General features: G+C 23.6%; 8 protein-coding genes across 8 annotated transcripts; 4 read left to right on the top strand and 4 right to left on the bottom strand.

Annotated features, from left to right (window-relative positions):
- Positions 1 to 234: 234 nt before the first annotated feature.
- DDB_G0275273 (hypothetical protein) lies at positions 235 to 1,594 on the top strand (the record flags this gene model as incomplete). Its single annotated transcript, XM_638704.1, has 2 exons — positions 235 to 422; positions 547 to 1,594. The coding sequence occupies 2 exons, from the start codon at positions 235 to 237 to the stop codon at positions 1,592 to 1,594; spliced, it is 1,236 nt and encodes a 411-aa protein (XP_643796.1).
- A 78-nt stretch (positions 1,595 to 1,672) lies between these two features.
- DDB_G0275271 (hypothetical protein) lies at positions 1,673 to 2,305 on the bottom strand (the record flags this gene model as incomplete). The annotated part of the gene is made up of 1 exon (XM_638703.1): positions 1,673 to 2,305. The coding sequence occupies one exon, from the start codon at positions 2,303 to 2,305 to the stop codon at positions 1,673 to 1,675; it is 633 nt and encodes a 210-aa protein (XP_643795.1).
- Positions 2,306 to 3,066: 761 nt separating this feature from the next.
- On the bottom strand, positions 3,067 to 3,492 carry DDB_G0275081 (hypothetical protein; the record flags this gene model as incomplete). Its single annotated transcript, XM_638702.1, has 1 exon — positions 3,067 to 3,492. The coding sequence occupies one exon, from the start codon at positions 3,490 to 3,492 to the stop codon at positions 3,067 to 3,069; it is 426 nt and encodes a 141-aa protein (XP_643794.1).
- Positions 3,493 to 4,081: 589 nt separating this feature from the next.
- hspG1 (heat shock protein Hsp20 domain-containing protein) lies at positions 4,082 to 4,630 on the top strand (the record flags this gene model as incomplete). The annotated part of the gene is made up of 1 exon (XM_638701.1): positions 4,082 to 4,630. The coding sequence occupies one exon, from the start codon at positions 4,082 to 4,084 to the stop codon at positions 4,628 to 4,630; it is 549 nt and encodes a 182-aa protein (XP_643793.1).
- A 314-nt stretch (positions 4,631 to 4,944) lies between these two features.
- DDB_G0275201 (hypothetical protein) lies at positions 4,945 to 5,293 on the bottom strand (the record flags this gene model as incomplete). Its single annotated transcript, XM_638700.1, has 3 exons — positions 4,945 to 4,993; positions 5,129 to 5,142; positions 5,186 to 5,293. 3 exons carry the CDS (start codon positions 5,291 to 5,293, stop codon positions 4,945 to 4,947), a joined length of 171 nt encoding a protein of 56 aa, XP_643792.1.
- Positions 5,294 to 5,524: 231 nt separating this feature from the next.
- DDB_G0275165 (LISK family protein kinase) lies at positions 5,525 to 8,470 on the top strand (the record flags this gene model as incomplete). Its single annotated transcript, XM_638699.1, has 3 exons — positions 5,525 to 5,754; positions 5,853 to 6,189; positions 6,272 to 8,470. 3 exons carry the CDS (start codon positions 5,525 to 5,527, stop codon positions 8,468 to 8,470), a joined length of 2,766 nt encoding a protein of 921 aa, XP_643791.1.
- Positions 8,471 to 9,950: 1,480 nt separating this feature from the next.
- Positions 9,951 to 17,871, top strand: pks17 (beta-ketoacyl synthase family protein; the record flags this gene model as incomplete). The annotated part of the gene is made up of 2 exons (XM_638698.1): positions 9,951 to 10,269; positions 10,376 to 17,871. 2 exons carry the CDS (start codon positions 9,951 to 9,953, stop codon positions 17,869 to 17,871), a joined length of 7,815 nt encoding a protein of 2,604 aa, XP_643790.1.
- A 329-nt stretch (positions 17,872 to 18,200) lies between these two features.
- Positions 18,201 to 21,319, bottom strand: DDB_G0275075 (tetratricopeptide-like helical domain-containing protein; the record flags this gene model as incomplete). The annotated part of the gene is made up of 7 exons (XM_638697.1): positions 18,201 to 18,661; positions 18,767 to 19,193; positions 19,297 to 19,578; positions 19,670 to 20,127; positions 20,215 to 20,629; positions 20,808 to 21,149; positions 21,260 to 21,319. The coding sequence occupies 7 exons, from the start codon at positions 21,317 to 21,319 to the stop codon at positions 18,201 to 18,203; spliced, it is 2,445 nt and encodes an 814-aa protein (XP_643789.1).
- Positions 21,320 to 21,494: the final 175 nt, after the last annotated feature.

Raw genomic sequence — 21,494 nt, 5'->3', positions numbered from 1 at the left:
AAGTGCAAATGAGTTTTTTTATTTTTTTACTTTAATAGATTTGCATGTCATTGTATTCGTGTTTTTAACAAAAAAAAAAAAAAAATATCAATAAAAAAAAGAATATATTTTTTATTTTTTTTTTTTTTATTTTTTATTTTTTTATTTTTTTTATTTTTTTTATAATTTCAAAAGTTTCGGATATTTGTGAATAAATTATCTTTTTCACAATTTCATACCCTTTGAAACACAAATATGAACAATAAATCAATAAATATAATATTTATCTTTTTTTTAATAAATTTATTTGTCAATTATACCACTACTACAACTACTTCAACTACAACCATCTATGTTTCAAATTTAAACCCAAAGACATATGAAGGAACAAACTGTGGGGATTCAATTAATACTCCATGTGTAAATTTAAACGATGCTTGTACGTATATATATATATATATATATACAATATATATATATATATATATATATAATTAGTAATATATTTACAATAGTAAATTTACTAATTTTTTATTATTGAAAACATTTAGTTGAAAAATTAAAAAGTTTAGTTAGTCAAAAAAACAATTCAATAATTGAAATTGAAATATTAAATAATAATAAACTTAATAATAAAGAATATAAACCAACAAGTAAATTAGAAATTGTTAATGAAAATTTATCATTTTCAATTAATGGTGGTTTAGAATCAACTATAATTGATATAACAGATTTTCAAGATAGTTTCATAAATATTATAAAAACAAATGTAACAACAACAACAGAATCAACAATTAATAATAACAATAATAATAATAATAATAAATTTAATTTTACAAATTTAACATTTAAAAGAAACTTAAACTTTTCATTACCATCTTCAACTAAAATAAGGCCAACATTATTTAATATTGTAAATATTAAAAATTTATTATTTAATAATATTGAAATAATATTAAATAATAATACAATTAATGATGGTAGTGACTATCATCATACTGATGATGATGATGAATATCATGATGATAACGAAATTATAATTCAAGAAACTGCATTTTTCAATTTTACAAATAGTAATGTAAAATTTTCAGATTGTAGTATCCCATCATATAAACCAATAATTGGTAAAGATAGTACTATTGAAATTAATTTTTCAAATTTCACTTTAGATCCAAATAATTTAAATTCATGTTACCCATGTCAATATAAAATTAATCAATCTATAGATATTGTTAATAATAATAATAACAAAAATGACAACAACAACAACAACAATAATAATAATAATAATAAACAACAACATAAAAATAGTAATTCAGAATATAAAGAAAATCTAATTATCCTATCAATAACAATCTCATTCTCAATCATTATAGTCATAACAGCAACTTATAAACTTTATAATAAGTATAGATTATATAAAACTGTAAATTTATCAAAATCAAATAATAATAATAATAATAATAATAATACTTCAACAAAAACAACTAGTGGTGGTAGTGGTGGTGGTATTAATTTACTAAAAAATATAATTTCAAAGAAAACAAATAGTGATTATATTAAATTAGAAGCTATTAAATCAGGGGATAATGTAATTTCAATAAATTCGGAATAATTTTTATTTTTTTTATTATTTATCGTGTACCTTTATAATAATAATGATTTTTTTTTTTTTTTTATATGGATTTTCGATTTAAATTGTTTTTGTAATTGCTAATTTTATAATTTTAACATTAATATTATTATTTTTACATAATTTTTTTAAATTTTTTTCATATATTTTTAAAGTTCTACCAGTTGTTGTTGCATCATCCAATAGTAAAATTGATTTACCTTCTAAATTGAATTTATTATTTAATTCGATTGGTAATAAAACAGACTTTATCTCTTCTTTATCTGATAATTTCGAACGAAATCCTTCTTTCTTTTGTTGTTCAGTTTGTTTAATTCTTTTAACATATAAAAACTTTTTTTTAATTTCTGGTACTTGTTGTTGTTGTTGTTGTTGTTGTTGTTGTTGTTGTGGTTGTTGTTGTTGTTCGATATCGTTTTGATAGAATTTATTTATACTATATTGAAAAGTTGAATAACCAATACGATGACCTGGTAATACTAATATGTAATCAATGTTTCCATTTATTGATTCAATTTCTTTTAATTTTTCTTCAAATAACGATTTTATTGTAGAAATTGCTTTATTTCGTTTTTCAATAGTAGTTTTAATATTAGAATAACCTTTTAATATTAATAATTTATTATAATTATCAATTTCTAGATTTTCTTTTCCTTTTGAATTATGGTTATATGAAAAACAAGTATAAATCATTTTTTTTTTATTTTTATTTTAATTTTATTTTTTTTATTTTTGGTTTTTTTATTTTTATTGGGTTTTTAGAATTTTAAATATTGTAATATTTTTTGTATGGGTTTTAATTGGAAATTGGATTTTATTTGAATGGGCTTTTTTTTTAAAAATATATCTATTTATAATTTTTTTAATTTTTTTAATTTTTTTTCTTTATTATTTAACAATTACAAACTTTAAGTTTAAATGATTTGCTAATAATAGTATCAAGAAAACGTAAATTTTCAAGAATCAAATAATTATTTCAAATAATTAAGTTATGTGTGGGTTTGTATGGTGTTTGTGTGGTGTTTTTATAAAATTTTTTTCAATGGTTAGTAAAATAATAAACAGTTAATAAAGGGGGGTAGTGTGTGGTGAGGGGGTATATAAATTTTTAAGTAAAATGGTAAAATAAATAAATATATAAATGTAATCATAAATTTCAAAACATTGCAAACCCTGGTTACATATAAAAAAAATAATAAAAAAATATATAACCACCTTTAGTTTTTAATAATTAAAAACGGTATTTCAATACGAATTAAAAAAAAACAAAAAAAAAAAAAAAAAAAAAAACGGACTATTAATATTAATTTTACACACACACAAACATAAATATCCACATACAACTATTTTTTTATTTTTTTTATTTATTTTTTTTTTATTTTTTTTTTATTTTTTTTTTATAATTTTATATTATTTTTTTTTTTTATTTATTTTATTTTATTTTATTTTCTATTTTATTTATTACATAATGCAGTTGCTTTAATTTCAATTAAAAGATTTGGATTTGGTAATTGATGAACAGCAACGGTGGTTCTAGTTGGACCAGTTTCAATTTTGAAATAATCATTGTATGCTAAATTGAAACCATTGTAATCTTTCATATCTACTAAGAAAACAGTGAGATCAATGATATTTTCGAGATCAGCTCCTGCTGATTTTAAGATGGTTCTAATGTTTTCAATGACTGCTCTAGTTTGTTGTTCAATGTTGAGTGTAACTTTACCATTTTCATCGACATGAACACCTTCATAAGTATTATCTGGTCTACGTGATGAAATACCTGATACAAATAAAAAGTCACCTGCTTTTCTCATATGTGGATAATTTGCAAGTGCTCTTGCACGATCATCTAAAATAAATGCTTCTCCATTTTTTGACATTTTTTTTTTATAATTATAGTGGTGGTGTTGATAGTTTAAATATTTCTATTTAATAAAAAGATAAATGAAATTTTTTTTTTTTTTTTTTTTTTTTTTTTTTTTTTTTTTCATAAATTTTTTTTTTTTTTTTTTTTTTTTTTTTTTTTTTTTTTTTTTTTTTTTTTGAAATTTCAAACTTACACACATCCAAAAATAGACAAAAATAATCATGACAAAGAATTAAATAAAAAAATAAAAAAAATAAAAAGAAATAAAAAAAATTACAAAATTTATTAATAGATTTTTAGTTTTACCAATTTTGTATTTTTTTTTTTTTTTTTTTTTTTTTTTTTTGATGAGCTTTTTCATTTTTTTTTCATTTAAATTTCAAATTTTTTCACACACAAAACAAAAGGAATTTCATAAACATAAACAATGAATCTCTCTTAGTTTCTTTGAAAAAAAGAATTTGTTTTTTTTTTTTTTTTAAAGTATAAATACTTTTTTTTTTTTTTTTTTTTTTAATACAACCATAACAAAACAAAATAATAACAAATAAAATAAAATAAAATAAATTAAAATAAATTAAAATAAAATAAAATAAAAAAAAATGGCAACAATTTTCGATATTTTAAATTCAATTAATAATAAAAATAATAACCATTCAAATTATTATTCATGTAAAAGACTAAAATCAAATAATAATAATAATAATAATAATTTTAGAAATAACAGCATTAAAAGAATTGATATTATACCATCAATGGATGTTACAATCACAGATAACAACATAATAATTGAAACTGAATTAGCAGGTATTTCAAAAGATAATATCGAAATCGATATTAAAGATTCGATTCTAACCATTCAAGGTGAAAAGAAAATCAATAATAATTACAAACAACAACAACAACAACACTCAGATAAAACCAAAACAAACAATGAGCTACCTTTAATAGAAGAGAATAAAAAAGAATTTAGAAAATATTTATCAGAGAGATCATTTGGTAATTTTAAAAGATGTTTGGATTTAACTAGTATTTTATATCAATTAGATTTATCAACTATTAAATCAAATTTTGAAAATGGTCTATTAATAATCACAATCAATAAGAAATCTGATCTATCAAATTCTTCTTTTAAAATAAATATTAATTAATACCCATAATTTTAAATAATTATAAAAATAATATTAAAAAAAACTTGTAAATAATAAAAAAAAAATTTTATTTAAATAATATATTCAAAATTACATTATTTTTTTTTTTTTTTTTTTTTTATTTATTTCTCCCAATATCCGATGATCAAAATTACCACCCAATTATAAATATTTTAAAATATATGATGTAAAATATCTTTTTGTTCAATAAAATTGGTTTTAAAATTCAAACTGGGCGATAATTTTTTTTTTTTAATTTTAAAAATATAAATTAATAATTATATTTACAACCAACTACTTTGTAATTAATTTTTTTAGATTTTTTTTTTTTTATTAATTTTTGGTAATGGAAAAAAAATCCTGCTTTGTAAAAAAAAAAAAAAAAAAAGAAAAAAAAAAAAAAAATTATTGTTTTCATAGAAATCAAATAAATGGGTTAAAATATTGAATTATACGATTTGGTTTTATTTTTGTTGTTGTTGTTTTTTTTTTTTTTACCACAGCTTTTTTTTCTTTTTTAATTTGAAAATAAAATAAAAATAGATCTCGAGTTACATCTGATTTTGATTGTGTGGTAGGGGTTTGTTTTTTTTTAATTTTTTTTTTTTTTTTTTTAATTTTTATTTTTAATTTTTTATTTTTAAATTTAATTTCAACCACCATATTTTTTTTTTTTTTCTTTTCTTTTCTTTTTTTTTTTTTTTATTTTATTTTATTTTTTCTTTTTTTTTTTCCCTTTGTAAATAACAACGTTGTAATTTTAAACTAATAAAAAAAAAAAATAATAAAAATAAAAATAAAAAAATCAGGTTCATATAAAAAAAAAAAAAAAATAAAGTTTTAGATATTACACAGATTCATATAGAAAAAAAAACAAAGAAAGAAAAAAAAAAAATGTCTAAACTTTTTCAAGACTCTAATAAGAGAATGTCAAGGATTGTTGACTATGATGAAATTAAATTTGATCCTTTATCAATTATAGGGAGTGGCGGTTTTGGAAAAGTATATCAAGGTGTTTTAAATGGAAAAGAGATTGGAATCAAAAAGATTACAATCTCTGATAATGACCCAAACAGAGATATATTACTTAAATTTTTAGAAAGAGAAATTTATACTTTAAAAATGTTTGTTTTCAAATTCAATTTATAAAAAAAAAAAAAAAAAAAAAATGAATATAAAAAGTTTTAGATTATTAATAATATTGTAAATAAAACAAATACAGGTTATCACATCCAAATGTAATTAAATTCTATGGAATAGCAGAAAAAGAGAGATCATTATTTTTATTAACAGAGTTAGTATCAGGTGGTGATTTACATTGGTATATAAAAAATAAAAGTATTGATATTACATGGAAATTAAAGGTAAAGATTGCAAGAGATATAGCAGCATCAATGGCATATTTACACGAGAATGGCGTTATTCATAGGGATTTAAAATCAACCAATCTATTAGTTGCTGAGAATTGGGTTATTAAAGTATGCGATATGGGTTTAGCTAGAAAAATGGATAAATCTGAAAAATCAAAAATGACAATTTGTGGTACTGATGATTGGATGGTAAGATTTTTTTTTTTTTTTAAAAAAAACTCTTTTTGTCCACATATTCACATATTTTATATAAAATTAATTATTATTATAGGCACCTGAAGTATTAATAGGTGAAGAATATGATGCATCTTGTGATGTGTTTTCATTTGGTATGGTTTTAATTGAATTAATTACAAGAGAGAATTTAACACCAAGAATTAGGAATGAAGATTTAGGTGTTGATCAAAAGTTTTTCCTTTCAAAAGTACCAGCAGATTGTCCAAAGGAATTATTACGTTTAGTATCCGAATGTTGTAAAGTTGCACCATCAGGTAGACCATCTGCTTCAAATATCCTTGGTTTATTAGAATACATACTGGAAAGTGAATTAATTGTAAATTCTGGAGGTGATTACGAACCACCACTTAGAAGTTTTAAACCACCTGAATTACATTTACCATTAAATGAAAAAAATAATAATAATAAAAATAATAATAATAATAATAACAATAATAATAATAATAATAACAATAATAATAATAATAACAATAACAATAACAATAATAATAATAATAATAATAATAATAACAATAATAATAATCTTGGAAATAGTGGTAATATATATGATGATTTTTCATTTCCAAGACCATATCAACCTGATGATTCTGCCGTTGATAATATAAATAACAATGGTAATGATGATTCACATTTTTCATTCCCAAGACCATATCAACCAGGACAATCAAATATTAATGGTGGTGTAAATAATAACAATAGTAATGATGAATCTCACTTTTCATTCCCAAGACCATATCAACCAGGACAATCAAATATTAATGGTTGTGTAAATAACAATAATAATAATAGTAATAACAACAATGATTCACACTTTTCATTCCCAAGACCACACCAAACATCTGTTGTAATTTTAAATGATAGAGGTGAAGAGGAACCATTAGTAGTATCTCAAAAGGATCAACTTGAACATGATTTAGAAGGTGGCGATGATAATGAAGAGGATGAAATGAAACAATTGAAATCTCAATTAAACTATTCTAAATTTTCTTTCCCAAGACCTTATCAATCAAGTAAAATCATTTCCTTTAATGAAACTGAACTTTTATCTTTCCCAAGACCTTGGAATCCTGAAAGTGAAGAAAATAATAATAATAAAAATAATAATAATAATGAAAAATCTTTATTAGAAGATCCAAAATATAGTTTCCCAAGACCATATAATCCAGATTCAGATTCAAATTTAAGTTTTAAATCAACTGCAAAAGTAATTACAAATCCTACACCTTTAACAACAACAACTACTACAACAACAGCAACAGCAACAACAACATCTTCATCGTCCACCAATTCAAAAGTAACTACGAATTCAACATCTCTACCAACAACAACAACAACAACAACAACAACAACAGCAACAACATCTTCATCATCATTATCATCAATTGGGAAACCACCACAATCAACCTATAAAGTTCCAACAACAATTAATCCATCAACAAGCCAGAGGGTAATAACAATACCTTCAAGAATTGTAACATCAACTGCCACTGCTCAACCAAAATCAAGATCAAATTCAAACCCTCCAAAACCCACTGTGGTCATTTCAAATTCAAATAATAATTTTAATGATATCGTAAAACCATCCTCAACTATAGTAAATCAAAATAAAACAACCACTCAACCAACTACTCTTATAAATGCACCTCAAAAAGTTACAACTCCAGTAAATAAACAAATACAACCATTACACAAATCAAATGAATCAGTGACAGTTGCAGCAACTACAGCAACAACACCTACAACAGCAACCTCAACAACAATTAAATCCTCTCCTACCACTCCAACCAGTACTAATCAAAATATAGAACAGATTAAAATTACAACTCCAAAAGATGAGGATGAAAATAAATCAGAAACCAATGATGGTGGTGGTGATACTGTTTCCCACAGAAGGTCAAGAAGTTTGGATATTAAAAATTCAACTAAAGCAATCATTAAAAAGTTTGAAGAACTCACAAGATTTAGTTCACAACAAAGTAATTTGGTTCACCAACCCTCATCGTCATCATCATCAACTAAACAACCACCAACTTCTCAATTTCTTCAAAACCCACGTATGGAAGCAAAACTTTCCTTTGCCCAAGAAACTTTAGTTTTTGAAAAATCACCAAGTACCTCTCCCAAATCTTTAGATATTCCAACATCTTCTTCTTTAACTTCAAATTCAAATTCTTCAATTCCGGCACCTTCTTCTCCCACCAAAAAAACTTTTTGGAATAAACCAAAAAAATAATCTGTAGTCCATTTTCATCTTTACTATTTTTTTAAATGTTTTCCTTTATTCTATATATTTAAATTTCTTCCATTAAAATTCACAATCCAAATATTTACTACCAAAAAACAAGTAAAAATGTATATAAATAAATGTAAAAAATAATTTATTTTAAAACTGTTTTTTTTTTTTTTTTTTTATAATAATATCAATAAAAAAAAAATAATAATAAAGGTTTTTTTTATAATGGTTATATTGTCCGTTTGCCAGGTATATTTTATTTTTTTTATTCTTTTATTTTTTTATTATATTTTTTTATTTTTTTGCATCTATTTTTTTTGTTTAGTATATATGGGAAATTAAAAAAAAAAATAAAAAATAATAAATAACATTTTTTTTTTTATTTTCAATTTTATTATTTTATTTTTATAAAAATTATAACAACATATTCTCCTATTGTAAATTTAAAGTTAATAATTTATTTAAAAGTTATTTTTATTTTGTTCTTTTTATTTATGTATAAAATAATTTTTATTTTATTTTTAAAGTAAAAACAATTAATAATTAATTGAATTGTTTAGTTACAATTATTTATTTATAAAACACTATTTATACTATTAACTTATTAAATTTATTAATTATATTAACTAAAAAAATATAATAATTCATTTCTTAAACACATTGATAAATAAAATTAATTCAATATATCATTTTGTTCCATATGTATAATTATTTATTTTTAAAAAGTACAGTTTATTAACTTAATTTTTTTTGTATTAAATTTAACTTATAGTTTATTTTAATAAATATTAATGTATTAAATAGGATTTTACCAATTTATTTAATATATTGTAAAATGGAGTTTGTCTGCAAATTATTATTTTTAATTATTTTCAAATTAAATTAAATTTCTTTAGGGGCACCATTTTATAAACTTATGTTTATATATTTTAATTACTAAAAGATTTTTATTAATAATTAAATATTAAAGTAATCCCACCACAATCACCACAATCTTCGCCTAGTTATCAACTCCAACATAAAGTCAACTAATTTTAGTGAAATCAGCCTCAACAACCAATACGATATGAAATACCTTTAAAAAACATAACACTTTTGTCACCCAAAATTGATGTCGCATTGTCAACTATTATTATTTTTCTCTCTATTTGTTTATAAAAATCTCCCCAAAGGAGAAAAAAAAAAAAAAAAAAAAAAAAAAAAAAAAAAAAAAAAAAAAAAAATTACTAATAACACAAATCTCCATCAAAATTTTTTTTTTTTCAAAATATTATAAATTAAATAAAAAAATAAAAATTATACTAAATTTCATTCAATATTTAAATTAGTAAATTTATTTTTTCCAACTTTTGTTTTTAGTTTATAAAAAAAATCAAATTCCTTTTTTTTTTTTTTTTCTATATTAAATTTAATTTTAAACCAGTCAAATTTTTTAAAAAAAAATCCTTAGATAATAATAATAGTTTATAACTATTTAAAAATGACATTTAATAATATTAAAGATGAAAATAATGATGATATTGCCATTATTGGTATGGGTTTCCGTTTTCCAGGTGGTGGAAATAATCCGTATCAATTTTGGAATCAATTATCAAACAAAATGGATGGTATTTCAAAGATTCCTACAGAAAAGTGGTCAAGATCTTTTTATGAACAAAAATATATAAATAACGAATATGGTGGTGTCTTAAAAGATGAAGAATGGAAAAATTTTGATCCATTATTTTTTGGTATTTCACCAAAAGAAGCACCAATTATTGATCCACAACAACGTCTTTTAATGACAACACTTTGGGAAGGTATATAATAATTATAAATAATAATAATAATAATAATTAAATATTATAAATTAAAAAGTTATTAATTTTTTTTTTTTTTTTTTTTTTTTTTTTTTTTGAAAAAAAGCATTTGAAGATGCAAATATTAAACCATCAACATTTCGTGGATCAGATACAGCAGTATTTATTGGTATGATGAATACTGATTATCAAAGATGTCAATTCAGAGATATATCATATGTGAATCCTTATATAACTCCTGGTACTGCAGGATCATTTATATCAAATCGTTTAAGTTTTAGTTTTGATTTACGTGGCCCATCAATGACACTTGATACAGCATGTTCATCATCATTGAACGCAGTTTATCTTGGTTGCCAAGCCATTGCAAATGGTGATAGTAAGATGGCAATTGTTGGTGGTGTCAATGGTATTTTCGATCCATGTTTTTCAATGACATTCTCTGGATTAAATATGTTAGGACATAAAGGTCAATGTAGATCATTCGATGCTGGTGCTGATGGTTACATTCGTAGTGAAGGTGGTGGTGTTTGTATCCTAAAGAAATATTCAGATGCAATTAAAGATGGTGACCGTATTTATTGTGTTATCAAAGGTGGTAGTTCAAATGTTGATGGATACAATGCAAAGACCAATATCATTCAACCATCAATGAAGGCTCAAGGTGAAAACATTGAAATTGCTTTAAAGAAATCTGGTGTAAACCCATCAGATATCTATTATATAGAAGCTCATGGTACTGGTACACCAGTTGGTGATCCGATTGAAATTGAAGCAATATCAAGAATATTCAAAGATAATCATACACCCGATGCTCCATTGTACATTGGTTCAGTTAAAAGCAACATTGGTCATCTTGAAAGTGCTGCCGGTATTGCATCATTAATCAAAGTTGCACTCTCTTTAAAAAATCGTTCATTAGTTCCAAATATTCATTTTGAAAAACCAAATCCATTAATCAAATTCGAAGATTGGAATATTCGTGTAGTCACTGATGAAATCCAGTTCCCAATCAATAAATTAATTAATATGGGTATTAATTGTTTTGGTCTATCTGGTTCAAATTGTCATATGATTCTAAGTGAAGCACCAATTAATTATGATGAATTATTGAAAACAACAAATAATAACTCTACATCCTCTTCTTCAAATGATGATAAAAAAGAATATTTAATACCATTTTCAGCAAATTGTAATATTTCATTAGATAAATATATAGAGAAATTAATTTCAAACCAATCTATTTATAAAGATACAATATTATTTAAAGATTTTGTAAAACATCAAACAATTTCAAAATCAAATTTAATAAAGAGAAAAGTTATAACAGCTTCCGATTGGGATGACTTTTTAAATAAAAGAAATGAAACTACATCAACTTCATCATTGACTTCAACAATTTCAGCACCAGCTTCATCAACTCCAGTCATTTATGTTTTCACTGGTCAAGGCCCACAATGGAGAGATATGGGTAAAGCATTATATGAAACTGAATCAGTATTTAAAGATGCCATTGATCATTGTGATAAATTACTTGCTAATTATTTTGGATATTCTATACTCCAAAAGTTACTTTCATTAGAAAGTGAAGATTCACCAGAAATTCATCATCCAATTTTAGCACAACCAAGTATTTTCTTAATTCAAGTTGGTTTAGTCGCACTTTATAAATCATTTGGTATTTCACCATCAATTGTAGTTGGTCATAGTTTTGGTGAAATTCCATCCGCTTTATTCTCTGATGTCATCAGTTTAGAAACTGCTGTTAAAATCGTTTACTATAGAGGCTTAGCTCAAAATTTAACAATGGGAACTGGTAGATTATTATCAATTGGTATCGGTGCTGATGCTTATCTTGAAAAATGTGCTTTATTATATCCAGAAATTGAAATAGCTTGTTATAATGATCCAAATTCAATTGTTATTACTGGTTCTGAACAAGATTTGCTAGGTGCTAAATCGACACTATCAGCTGAAGGTGTTTTTTGTGCTTTCTTAGGTACACCATGTTCTTTCCACTCATCAAAACAAGAAATGATTAAAGAAAAGATATTCAAAGATTTATCAGATTTACCAGAATCAAATGTACCATGTGTACCATTCTTTTCAACAATTACTGGTTCACAATTATCTCATAAAGGTTTCTACAATGTTCAATACATTTATGATAATTTACGTATGCCTGTTGAATTCACCAAAGCCATTTCAAACATTTTCAATTTCATTGAAGAAAATGAATCATACAAGAATGCAATCTTTTTAGAGATTGGTCCTCATCCAACTTTAGGTTTTTACATTCCAAAATGTAAACCATCAAATTCAACAATAACTTCAAAACCAATTATAGTATCACCATTACATAAAAAGAAAGAAGAATTAACACAATTTAAATTAGCAATTTCAACTCTATATTGTAATGGTGTTGAAATTGATTTTGCAAGTGGTCAACAATTATTACCAACTTCTTCTTCATCCGGAGGTGGCGATATATCATCATTTAAAGAATCAACAAATAAATTACCAAGATACCAATGGGATTTTGAGGAATATTGGGATGAACCAAACCAAAGTAAAATGGTAAAACGTGGTCCATCAAATAATTTATTAGGTCATGATCAATTTGCAGGTAATACTTTAATGGAATTATTTATTGATATTGATAAATCTGCTCATCAATATCTAAAAGGTCATAAAATTAAAGGTAAATATCTTTTCCCGGGTTCTGGTTATATTGATAATATTCTTCGTCAATTCAATGGTCAAGATATTACCATTTTCAATTTAGAATTTTCAAATCCATTCTTTTTGAAAGATGGTGTTCAACATCATTTACAAACTTCAATTACACCAACTACCAAGGGTGAATTTAAAGTTGAATTCTTTATAAAGGATAATAGAAACTCAACTAAATGGACTAAAACTTCAAATGGTCGTATTGGATTATTCAAACATAATCCAAAGAATAATAAATTGGATATTGAAAAACTTAAAAGTCAATGTTCATTTACCACCCTTACAAAGTCTGAAGTTTACAATAAGCTATTGTTATTAAGTTTACCATATGGTCCAACTTTCCAAAGAGTTGAATCATGTTCAATTGGTGATGGATGTTCATTCTTTAAACTTTCAATGTCACCTTGTTCAGAGTTTGACAAAGATTTCTTAAATCCTTCAATTATTGATTGTGCATTCCATGGTTTATTAGTACTCAGTGAAGGTCCACAAGAGATTGTTTTCGATCGTTTACAAGATATGAAATTCTATTCTTCAAATGTACCTTCAACAAGACCTCAATTCATTTATGCCTTTGCTAAATTCGATAAAATTGAAGGTAATTCTACTCATGGTTCTCTTAATATCATATTAGAAGATGGTACATTATTAATTTCAATTAAAAATGTTAAATGTACATCATTAATACGTTTAAAGAAACAATCAATTAAATATCCTTCACAAAATGTTTATTCACACCATTGGCAATCAAAAGATTCACCATTAACTTTAATTGAAAATCAATTAATTGAAGAGAAATCATCAGAATCTAAAATTAATTTTGAAAAATTATTAAATGATAAATTATTTAATTATTATTTAATTAGATTATTAAACCAATCAATAAAATCTGAATTTATAGAATTCGATTATAAAACTTCAACAGTAGATACTTTAGATATTGGTTCAAAAAATGCAAAACTATTAGAAAAGATTCAATCAATTTTAAACCCAATAGACTCATTAGATCAATCAATTGATATAACTAGTTTAAAACAAGCAATTATTGTAAAATCATCATTTAAAAATGAAATTAAATTAGTTGAAAAATCAATCAAACGTATTGTTTCATTATTAAAAGGTGGTGAAAGTGAACATTTTTCACCAAGTAACCCAAGTTCACCAAATGATACACCAAGAAATAATTCAAACAATTGTTCTTCAAAGAATAATGCTGCCTCTTCTGACGATGCTGATGATGATACTAATAATGAAGAAACAATTAATCAATTAAATAATGAACCATTTAATTTCTCAAATTCTCAATTCATTTCAAATCAAAATCAATTAATTTCAAAAACAATTGTAAATTCATTTGATAGATTAATTAATTCAATTGAAATTGGCGAAAAGAAATTAATTAAAATAATTGATTTATCAAGTATCTATCAAAATTATCAACTTTCAAAATTATTATTATTACAATTAAATCAATTACTAATTAATTTATCAAATAATAATAATATTGAAATTGAATATACAATTCCATCAAATACCAAAAATATTGATTCAATTACAGAAGAAACTAAATCGATTTCAAATGTATTAAATATTAAATATCGTAGTTTTGATTTACAAGATGATTTAGAGAGTAATGGTTATTTAAATTCAAATTATGATTTAATTATAACTTCTTTATTATTAGTTTCAACAAACTCAATTGATTCAAATGAAGTTTTATCAAAACTTTATAAATTATTATTACCAAAAGGTCAATTAATTTTAATGGAACCACCAAAGGGTGTATTATCATTCAATCTTTTATTTGCAAATGATTTCAAACAATCATTAGAAATTAAAAGTGAACAAGAAATTAAATCATTAATTATATATTGTGGTTTCACTAAAATTGAAACAAATCTTAATACTAAAGATGATGAAGAACAACAACAACCACCTCCTCCATCAATTTTAATAGTTCAAGCTGAAAAGAGAGATATTGAATCAATGTCATTAACTTTCTCATCTGATCCAAAATCATTAAATTCATCATATAGTAATTGTATATTCATAGTTTCAAAAGAACAAAAAGAAAATCCAACTTCATATATTCAAGAATATTTTGATATTACTGAATTTTTCTGTCAAAATGCAACAATTATTGAAGCTGATGATAGTGAATTATTAACAAAGACAATTGAATCAGGTGTTGGTAAAAATGATATTATTTTCTTTTTAGTTTCACTTGAAGAATTAACAATTGAAAATTATAAACAAGTTACAATGCAATATACATTAGTTAATCAAATACTTTTAAGAAATAATCTTTCAACTAGATTTGCTTTATTAACTTACGATTCTCAAAATGGTGGTAAAAATTATTTAGGATCATCATTAATTGGTACTTTTAGATACTTTTTAGAATTTCGGTCATTGAATATCTTTTCAATTGATGTAGATAAAGATTCAATTGATAATCTTACATTATTCTTACGTTTAGTTGATCTATCTACAATTGGTGATAGAGAAACTATTGTTAGAAATAATAAAATTTTTGTTCAAAAGATTTTCAAAGAGCCAAAATTGTTATCACCATCAAATAATTATGAAAAGAATACAAATAATTTATTCTTGTATTCAAATAGTAATTTAGATTTTTCATTCCAAAGCAAAGAGAAATTACTGCATGGTTGCGTCGAAATTAAAGTTATGTCAACTGGTATCAATTATAAAGATAGTCTTTTCTATAGAGGTTTATTACCACAAGAAGTCTTTTCAAAAGGTGATATTTATTCTCCACCATTCGGTTTAGAATGTGCTGGTTATATTACACGTGTTGCACCAAGTGGCGTTACTCGTTTCAAAGTTGGTGATCAAGTTGTTGGTTTTGCAAGCCATTCTTTAAGTTCACATGTTACAACTCATCAAAATAAAATTGTATTAAAACCTGAAAATATTTCATTCAATGAAGCTGCTGCCGTTTGTGTAGTTTATGCAACAAGTTATTATTCAATTTTCCATATTGGTGCTTTTATTGCCGATAAAGAATCAATCCTAGTTCATTCTGCAACTGGTGGTGTTGGTTTAGCAAGTTTAAATCTTTTAAAATGGAAGAGAAATCAATTGAAAAAACATGGCAACTCTGAAATTAGTAATGATGCTTCAATTTATGCTACAGTGGGTTCCAAAGAAAAAATCGATTATTTACAAGAGAAATATGGTGATTTAATAACTGCAATTTACAATAGTAGAGATACTGAATATTGCGATGAAATTAAACAACAATCAGCACAAGGAGGTGTAGATTTAATTTTAAATACACTCTCTGGTGATTATTTATCTTCAAATTTCCGTTCACTTTCCCAAGTTGGTAGAATTATGGATTTATCAGTCACTCAATTGGTTGAAAATGATTCATTAGATTTTTCAAACTTTAAGTATCATGTTGGCTACAATACAATAGATTTAGATAGAGCTACGAAATATAATTCAAAAATTATTAGAGATATCCTCACAGAAGTATTTGATGCAATTTCTGATGGTAGTCTTGAAAATATTCCAGTTAAAGTTTTCCCAGCAATTCAAGTTAAAACTGCGATTGAATATATTAATGAACGTGTTCATATTGGTAAAATTGTAGTTGATTTTGAAAACTTTGAACAAGATATTCTTAAACCAGCTTTACAAGAGAAAGAAAATCCAATTCAATTGAATAAAGTTAAAAAATTGGAACATACTTGTGATACTTTAAATAATACAATTTTAATCACTGGTCAAACTGGTATTGCTGTTCATATTTTAAAATGGATTATTTCTGGTTCTGTTTTAAATTCAAATAAATCACAACAACAAGTAACAGATTTCATAATTTTATCAAGATCATCATTAAAATGGGAACTTGAAAATTTAATTAATCAAACTAAACATAAATATGGTGATAGATTTAGATTCCATTATAAATCTGTAAATATTGCAGATTTAAATTCAACTCGTACTGCAATTGATCAAGTTTATTCAAGTTGTAAAAATGTTTCACCAATTAAATCAGTATTACATTTTGCAACAGTTTATGAATACATTTTACCAGAAAATATCACTCAAACCGTAATTGATAATACTCATAATCCAAAAGCAGTCGGTGCAATTAATTTACATAATCTTTCAATTGAAAAAGATTGGAAATTAGAAAACTTTATTCTCTTTTCATCAATTGGTGCCATCATTGGTGGTTCAAAACAATGTGCATATAGTAGTGCTAATTTAGTATTGGATTCATTATCAAACTATAGAAAGAGTATTGGTCTTGCTTCAACTTCAATTAATTGGGGTGGTTTGGATGCTGGTGGTGTTGCCGCCACTGATAAATCAGTCGCAAGTTTCTTAGAGGGTCAAGGTATTTTATTGGTTTCTTTATCAAAGATTTTAGGTTGTCTTGATTCAGTTTTCCAACCATCTAATTCCCATTTATCAAACTTTATGCTTTCAAGTTTCAATATTGATAATCTTTTATCTTCTGCACCTCAAATGAAGAGAAAAATGGATCACCACCTAACAAATTATAAAACTTCATCTGCTAGTTCTGATGATTCATTGGGTGATTCTGGTTCTACTCAAGCAAAAGTCATTTCTACAATCTCTGAATTATTATCAATTCATCCATCAAAATTAAATTTAGATACAAGATTAAAAGACTATGGTATTGATTCTTTATTAACAGTACAATTAAAGAATTGGATAGATAAAGAATTTACAAAGAATTTATTCACTCATTTACAATTATCATCAAGTAGTATTAATAGTATCATTCAGAGAATTAGTTCAAAATCAACTTCAACATCTACTCCCAATCCAACTAACACCTCAAAACAAACCGCAACAAAAAAAACATAAGTAGTTCAAATAACTCCAACTATACTTGACTATTCCATCTTTTAAAAATTAAAAAAAAAAAAAAAAAAAAAATTATCTTTTAATATTAATACTTAAAAATTAAAATCTCATTTGGATTCTTTAACTCAATTATTTGATTAAAAAATAAATTACCTTTAACCAAATTTACAAAACAAAAAAATAATAATAATGTACAAATAAAAGAAATAATTAAAAAAAAGTGTTTAGAAAAGTTTTTTTTTTTTTTTTGTTAAATTTATTTATTGATTAGTTTATTTTTAAATTGATTATTATTTATTATTCATTATTATTATTTTTTTTATTTTGAATTAATTTTCAACTTTTGGTTGGAAATAGTTAGCAATTGGGAAATGTTCGTGTAATTTTTCTCTGTATTTAGAAGTGAGTTCGGAAGATACAAGAGAAAGAGATTGAAGGTTGTCAGCGCATTGTTTCCAACTTGTTTCACCTTGAACATTCAAAATCAATTCTGATGCTTTATCAAGTGATGATGGTGAAAGTTTGGCAATGATTTTACCAACAACGAAACGATGTTGAGCGGTAACATTGTCACCAAGTTTTTCGAGATAAGTTTGGTTGTTTGCTAAAATTGATTCAACATCTGATGAAAAACCTGCTTGTTTTTCAACTGCTGCTTTAACAATTGCTGATACCTCTTTATCTTCTGATACTTTAATCATTAAATCAACTAAATTTTCATAATAACATGGACTATTTTCATTAATTGATTTAATTTTAACCAATGATTTTAATACTAATAAATATTTCTCTATATTTTTTTTTTTTATTGTTAAAAAATAATAAAGGTTAGTTTATATATATATGTAAAAAAATAAAAATATTTAAAAAAAATATTTTAAAAATTTAAACTTACTTTGATGTGTATTAACTTGGCAAGCTAATGAATAAATTTCAATATCATTTGTATTTTTCAAGAGATTATCTAAAATGAGTTGAGCTGAATCCATGAGATTAACTTGTTTAACCAAGAACTTTTTACCATTCAAATCGTCATCCTCTGGAATGGTGAGACCAGTGTTTGGATCTTTCTTTGGTTCCAATTGAGATGGTTTTGGTGCTGGTTTCTTAATTGCTGGTACTTTTTTCAATGGTGCCATAACTTCTGGTTTATTTTGATGATTAAGGTATGCTTTAACATGTGCTTTTCCAGTGGCAATGTATGGTTTATTTTGATAAACTTGATCTTCCCATCTTAAAAATTCAATATATGATCTCATTGTTAATTTCTTATTAATATGATTATGGAAATCCATTTGATCTTCAAGGTATTCAAGATGATTCTAAAATAATAAAAAAAAAAAAAAAAAAAAATTAGTATAAAAATAAAAATAAAAACAAAAAAAAAAAAAAAAAAAAAATTGATTGATTAATTAATGTACATACTTTATCAACAAAATTGAATAATTTAATTGCTCTAGCATTATCACCAGCTCTTAAATAAGTTTTACCCAATTCTCTTTCATACCAAATACATTGGAATTCTTGAATGTTGAATAAAAGTGTTTGAGTTTCATCCTTAATCAATGAAAAGATTGCTTCAGCTGTATCTGGATCATTATTTCTAAGGGCATATAATGCACATTTAGTATTTAAATATCTATCTGCTAAATCTAAATTACGAGCTCTATCATATTCTTCATAAGCTTTTTGTAAATCACCTTGATGCTAAAAATAAATAAATAAATAAATATAAAAAATTATATTAATATATCACCACACTGTGTTTATAATGATTATTAATTAATTGATTACTTACTTTATATAATTTAGCTTTAACAACATATAAATCTAAACAAGTTGGAGTATGTTCAATTGCTTGATTAATATAAGATAAAGAAGTTGAATAATCATTAATTCTATCGAAATGTTGAGCTAAATAATAAAGACACCATAAGACAGTTGATGGTGATTCTTTTTCATCGGAACCTAATAATTGTTGTTTCTCTTTGAGTGAATTTAATTGATCTAAAAATAATTGAGATAAAATTTCAACTTTCTCTTTATTATTGTATAAACATTTGAGATTGTTGAATAATGATGGAATACCTTTGCTAAGGAAATTCTTTGTGTATAATACTGCATGTTCTCTAAATTGTTGTTTATCCTTTAAAAATAATAATGGTATCTTTTGAATTAATAAACTCTTTGGATATAATGAACTTAATTCTTTATATAATGAATCTAATGTTGAAATTTCTTCATCACTTAAATTATCTATATATATAGTATTTATATAAATTAAAATGTGTTAATTATATAAATATAATTAAAATTATTATATATATATAAATAATAAATTACCTAAAGATCTAATATTTTTTGATTCCCAAAGTTTTTTGTGAACATTTAAATCATCTTGATTTAATTTAATTAAATCTTTAAATTTAGCTTCAGCTGCAGAGAGTTCACCCTTCTTTAAGAGAATATCACCATGTTTTGACATTGCCCAAAGTTTATCTATTATTGTTTTTTCATTCTTTACTAAAATATCAAGAGCTTGATCATATTCTTCCAATTCAAAGTTAAGCATAACTCTGTAGAGAAGTGATTCAGTCTTTTTAACACCAACTAAATCTTTCTCTTCGAGTGTATCTAAATATCTTTCAAATACTGATAATGCTGATTTAGTTTGTCCCATTAATTGATATGTAGTCACTAATCCTGTCCAATGTGGTTTATGAGTTGGTTGTAATTTTAATAATGTTGCATACGTTTCCTTAAAAAATTAAAAAAATAAAAAATTATTAATTATTATTAATTATTATTATTATTATTATTATTATTACTATTATTATTATTATTATTATTATTATTATTATTATTATTATTATTATTATTATTATTATAAGTAGAAAATTAAAAATAAAAAAAAAAAAAAAACAAAAAATTCTTACCTTTAAACCTTCTAAATCTCTTGAATATAATTGAAGTGGTGCTAATTCTTTTAAGATTTGTGAACTTTCTTTATTGAATTTTGAAGCATTTTTAAAGGCTGTAGTTGCATCGAGATAGTTCTTATCCAATTTATAAATGTAACCTAATGTATGCCATGCCATTGAGTTGGTTGGTAAGGTTTTGGTGGTTTTGATTGCATTTTCACGTGCTTCATATTGTTGTTCTAAATTGTATAAAATCAAACTCTTAAAACATGATGCATCTGGATTTTCTGGATGATTCTTTAAAATTGCATTACACTCTTTTAAACCTTTACTGTATTTCTTATCATCAAATAATTTCTATTTTAAGAAAAAACAAAAAAATAATAATAAAATAGTAGATAGTGAAAAAATTAGAAATGAGGATATATTTATAAAAAAAAAAAAAAAAATAGTAATTAAAAACTTACTGAAATACCCTTGATTGCTGTAATCTCTTTATTTGTTAATTCTTTTGTTGGTGGTGCCATTTTTCTTTAAAAAACTATCTTTAAAGGAAATTGATTTGATTTTCAAACAAACAACAAGAGTTGATTCGAACGATCAAAAAAAAAATGAAAAAAAAAAAAAAATAAAAAAATTTTTTTTTTTTTTTTTTTTTTTTTTTTTAATTTTTTTTTTATGTGTAAAAAATCAGTAATATCC

The sequence above is a fragment of the Dictyostelium discoideum genome (assembly GCF_000004695.1).
Source record: "Dictyostelium discoideum AX4 chromosome 2 chromosome, whole genome shotgun sequence".
NCBI classification, from domain to species: domain Eukaryota; phylum Evosea; class Eumycetozoa; order Dictyosteliales; family Dictyosteliaceae; genus Dictyostelium; species Dictyostelium discoideum.
The sequence above is the reverse complement of the archived record's forward strand: the minus strand, read 5'-3'. Positions and strand labels throughout refer to the sequence as shown.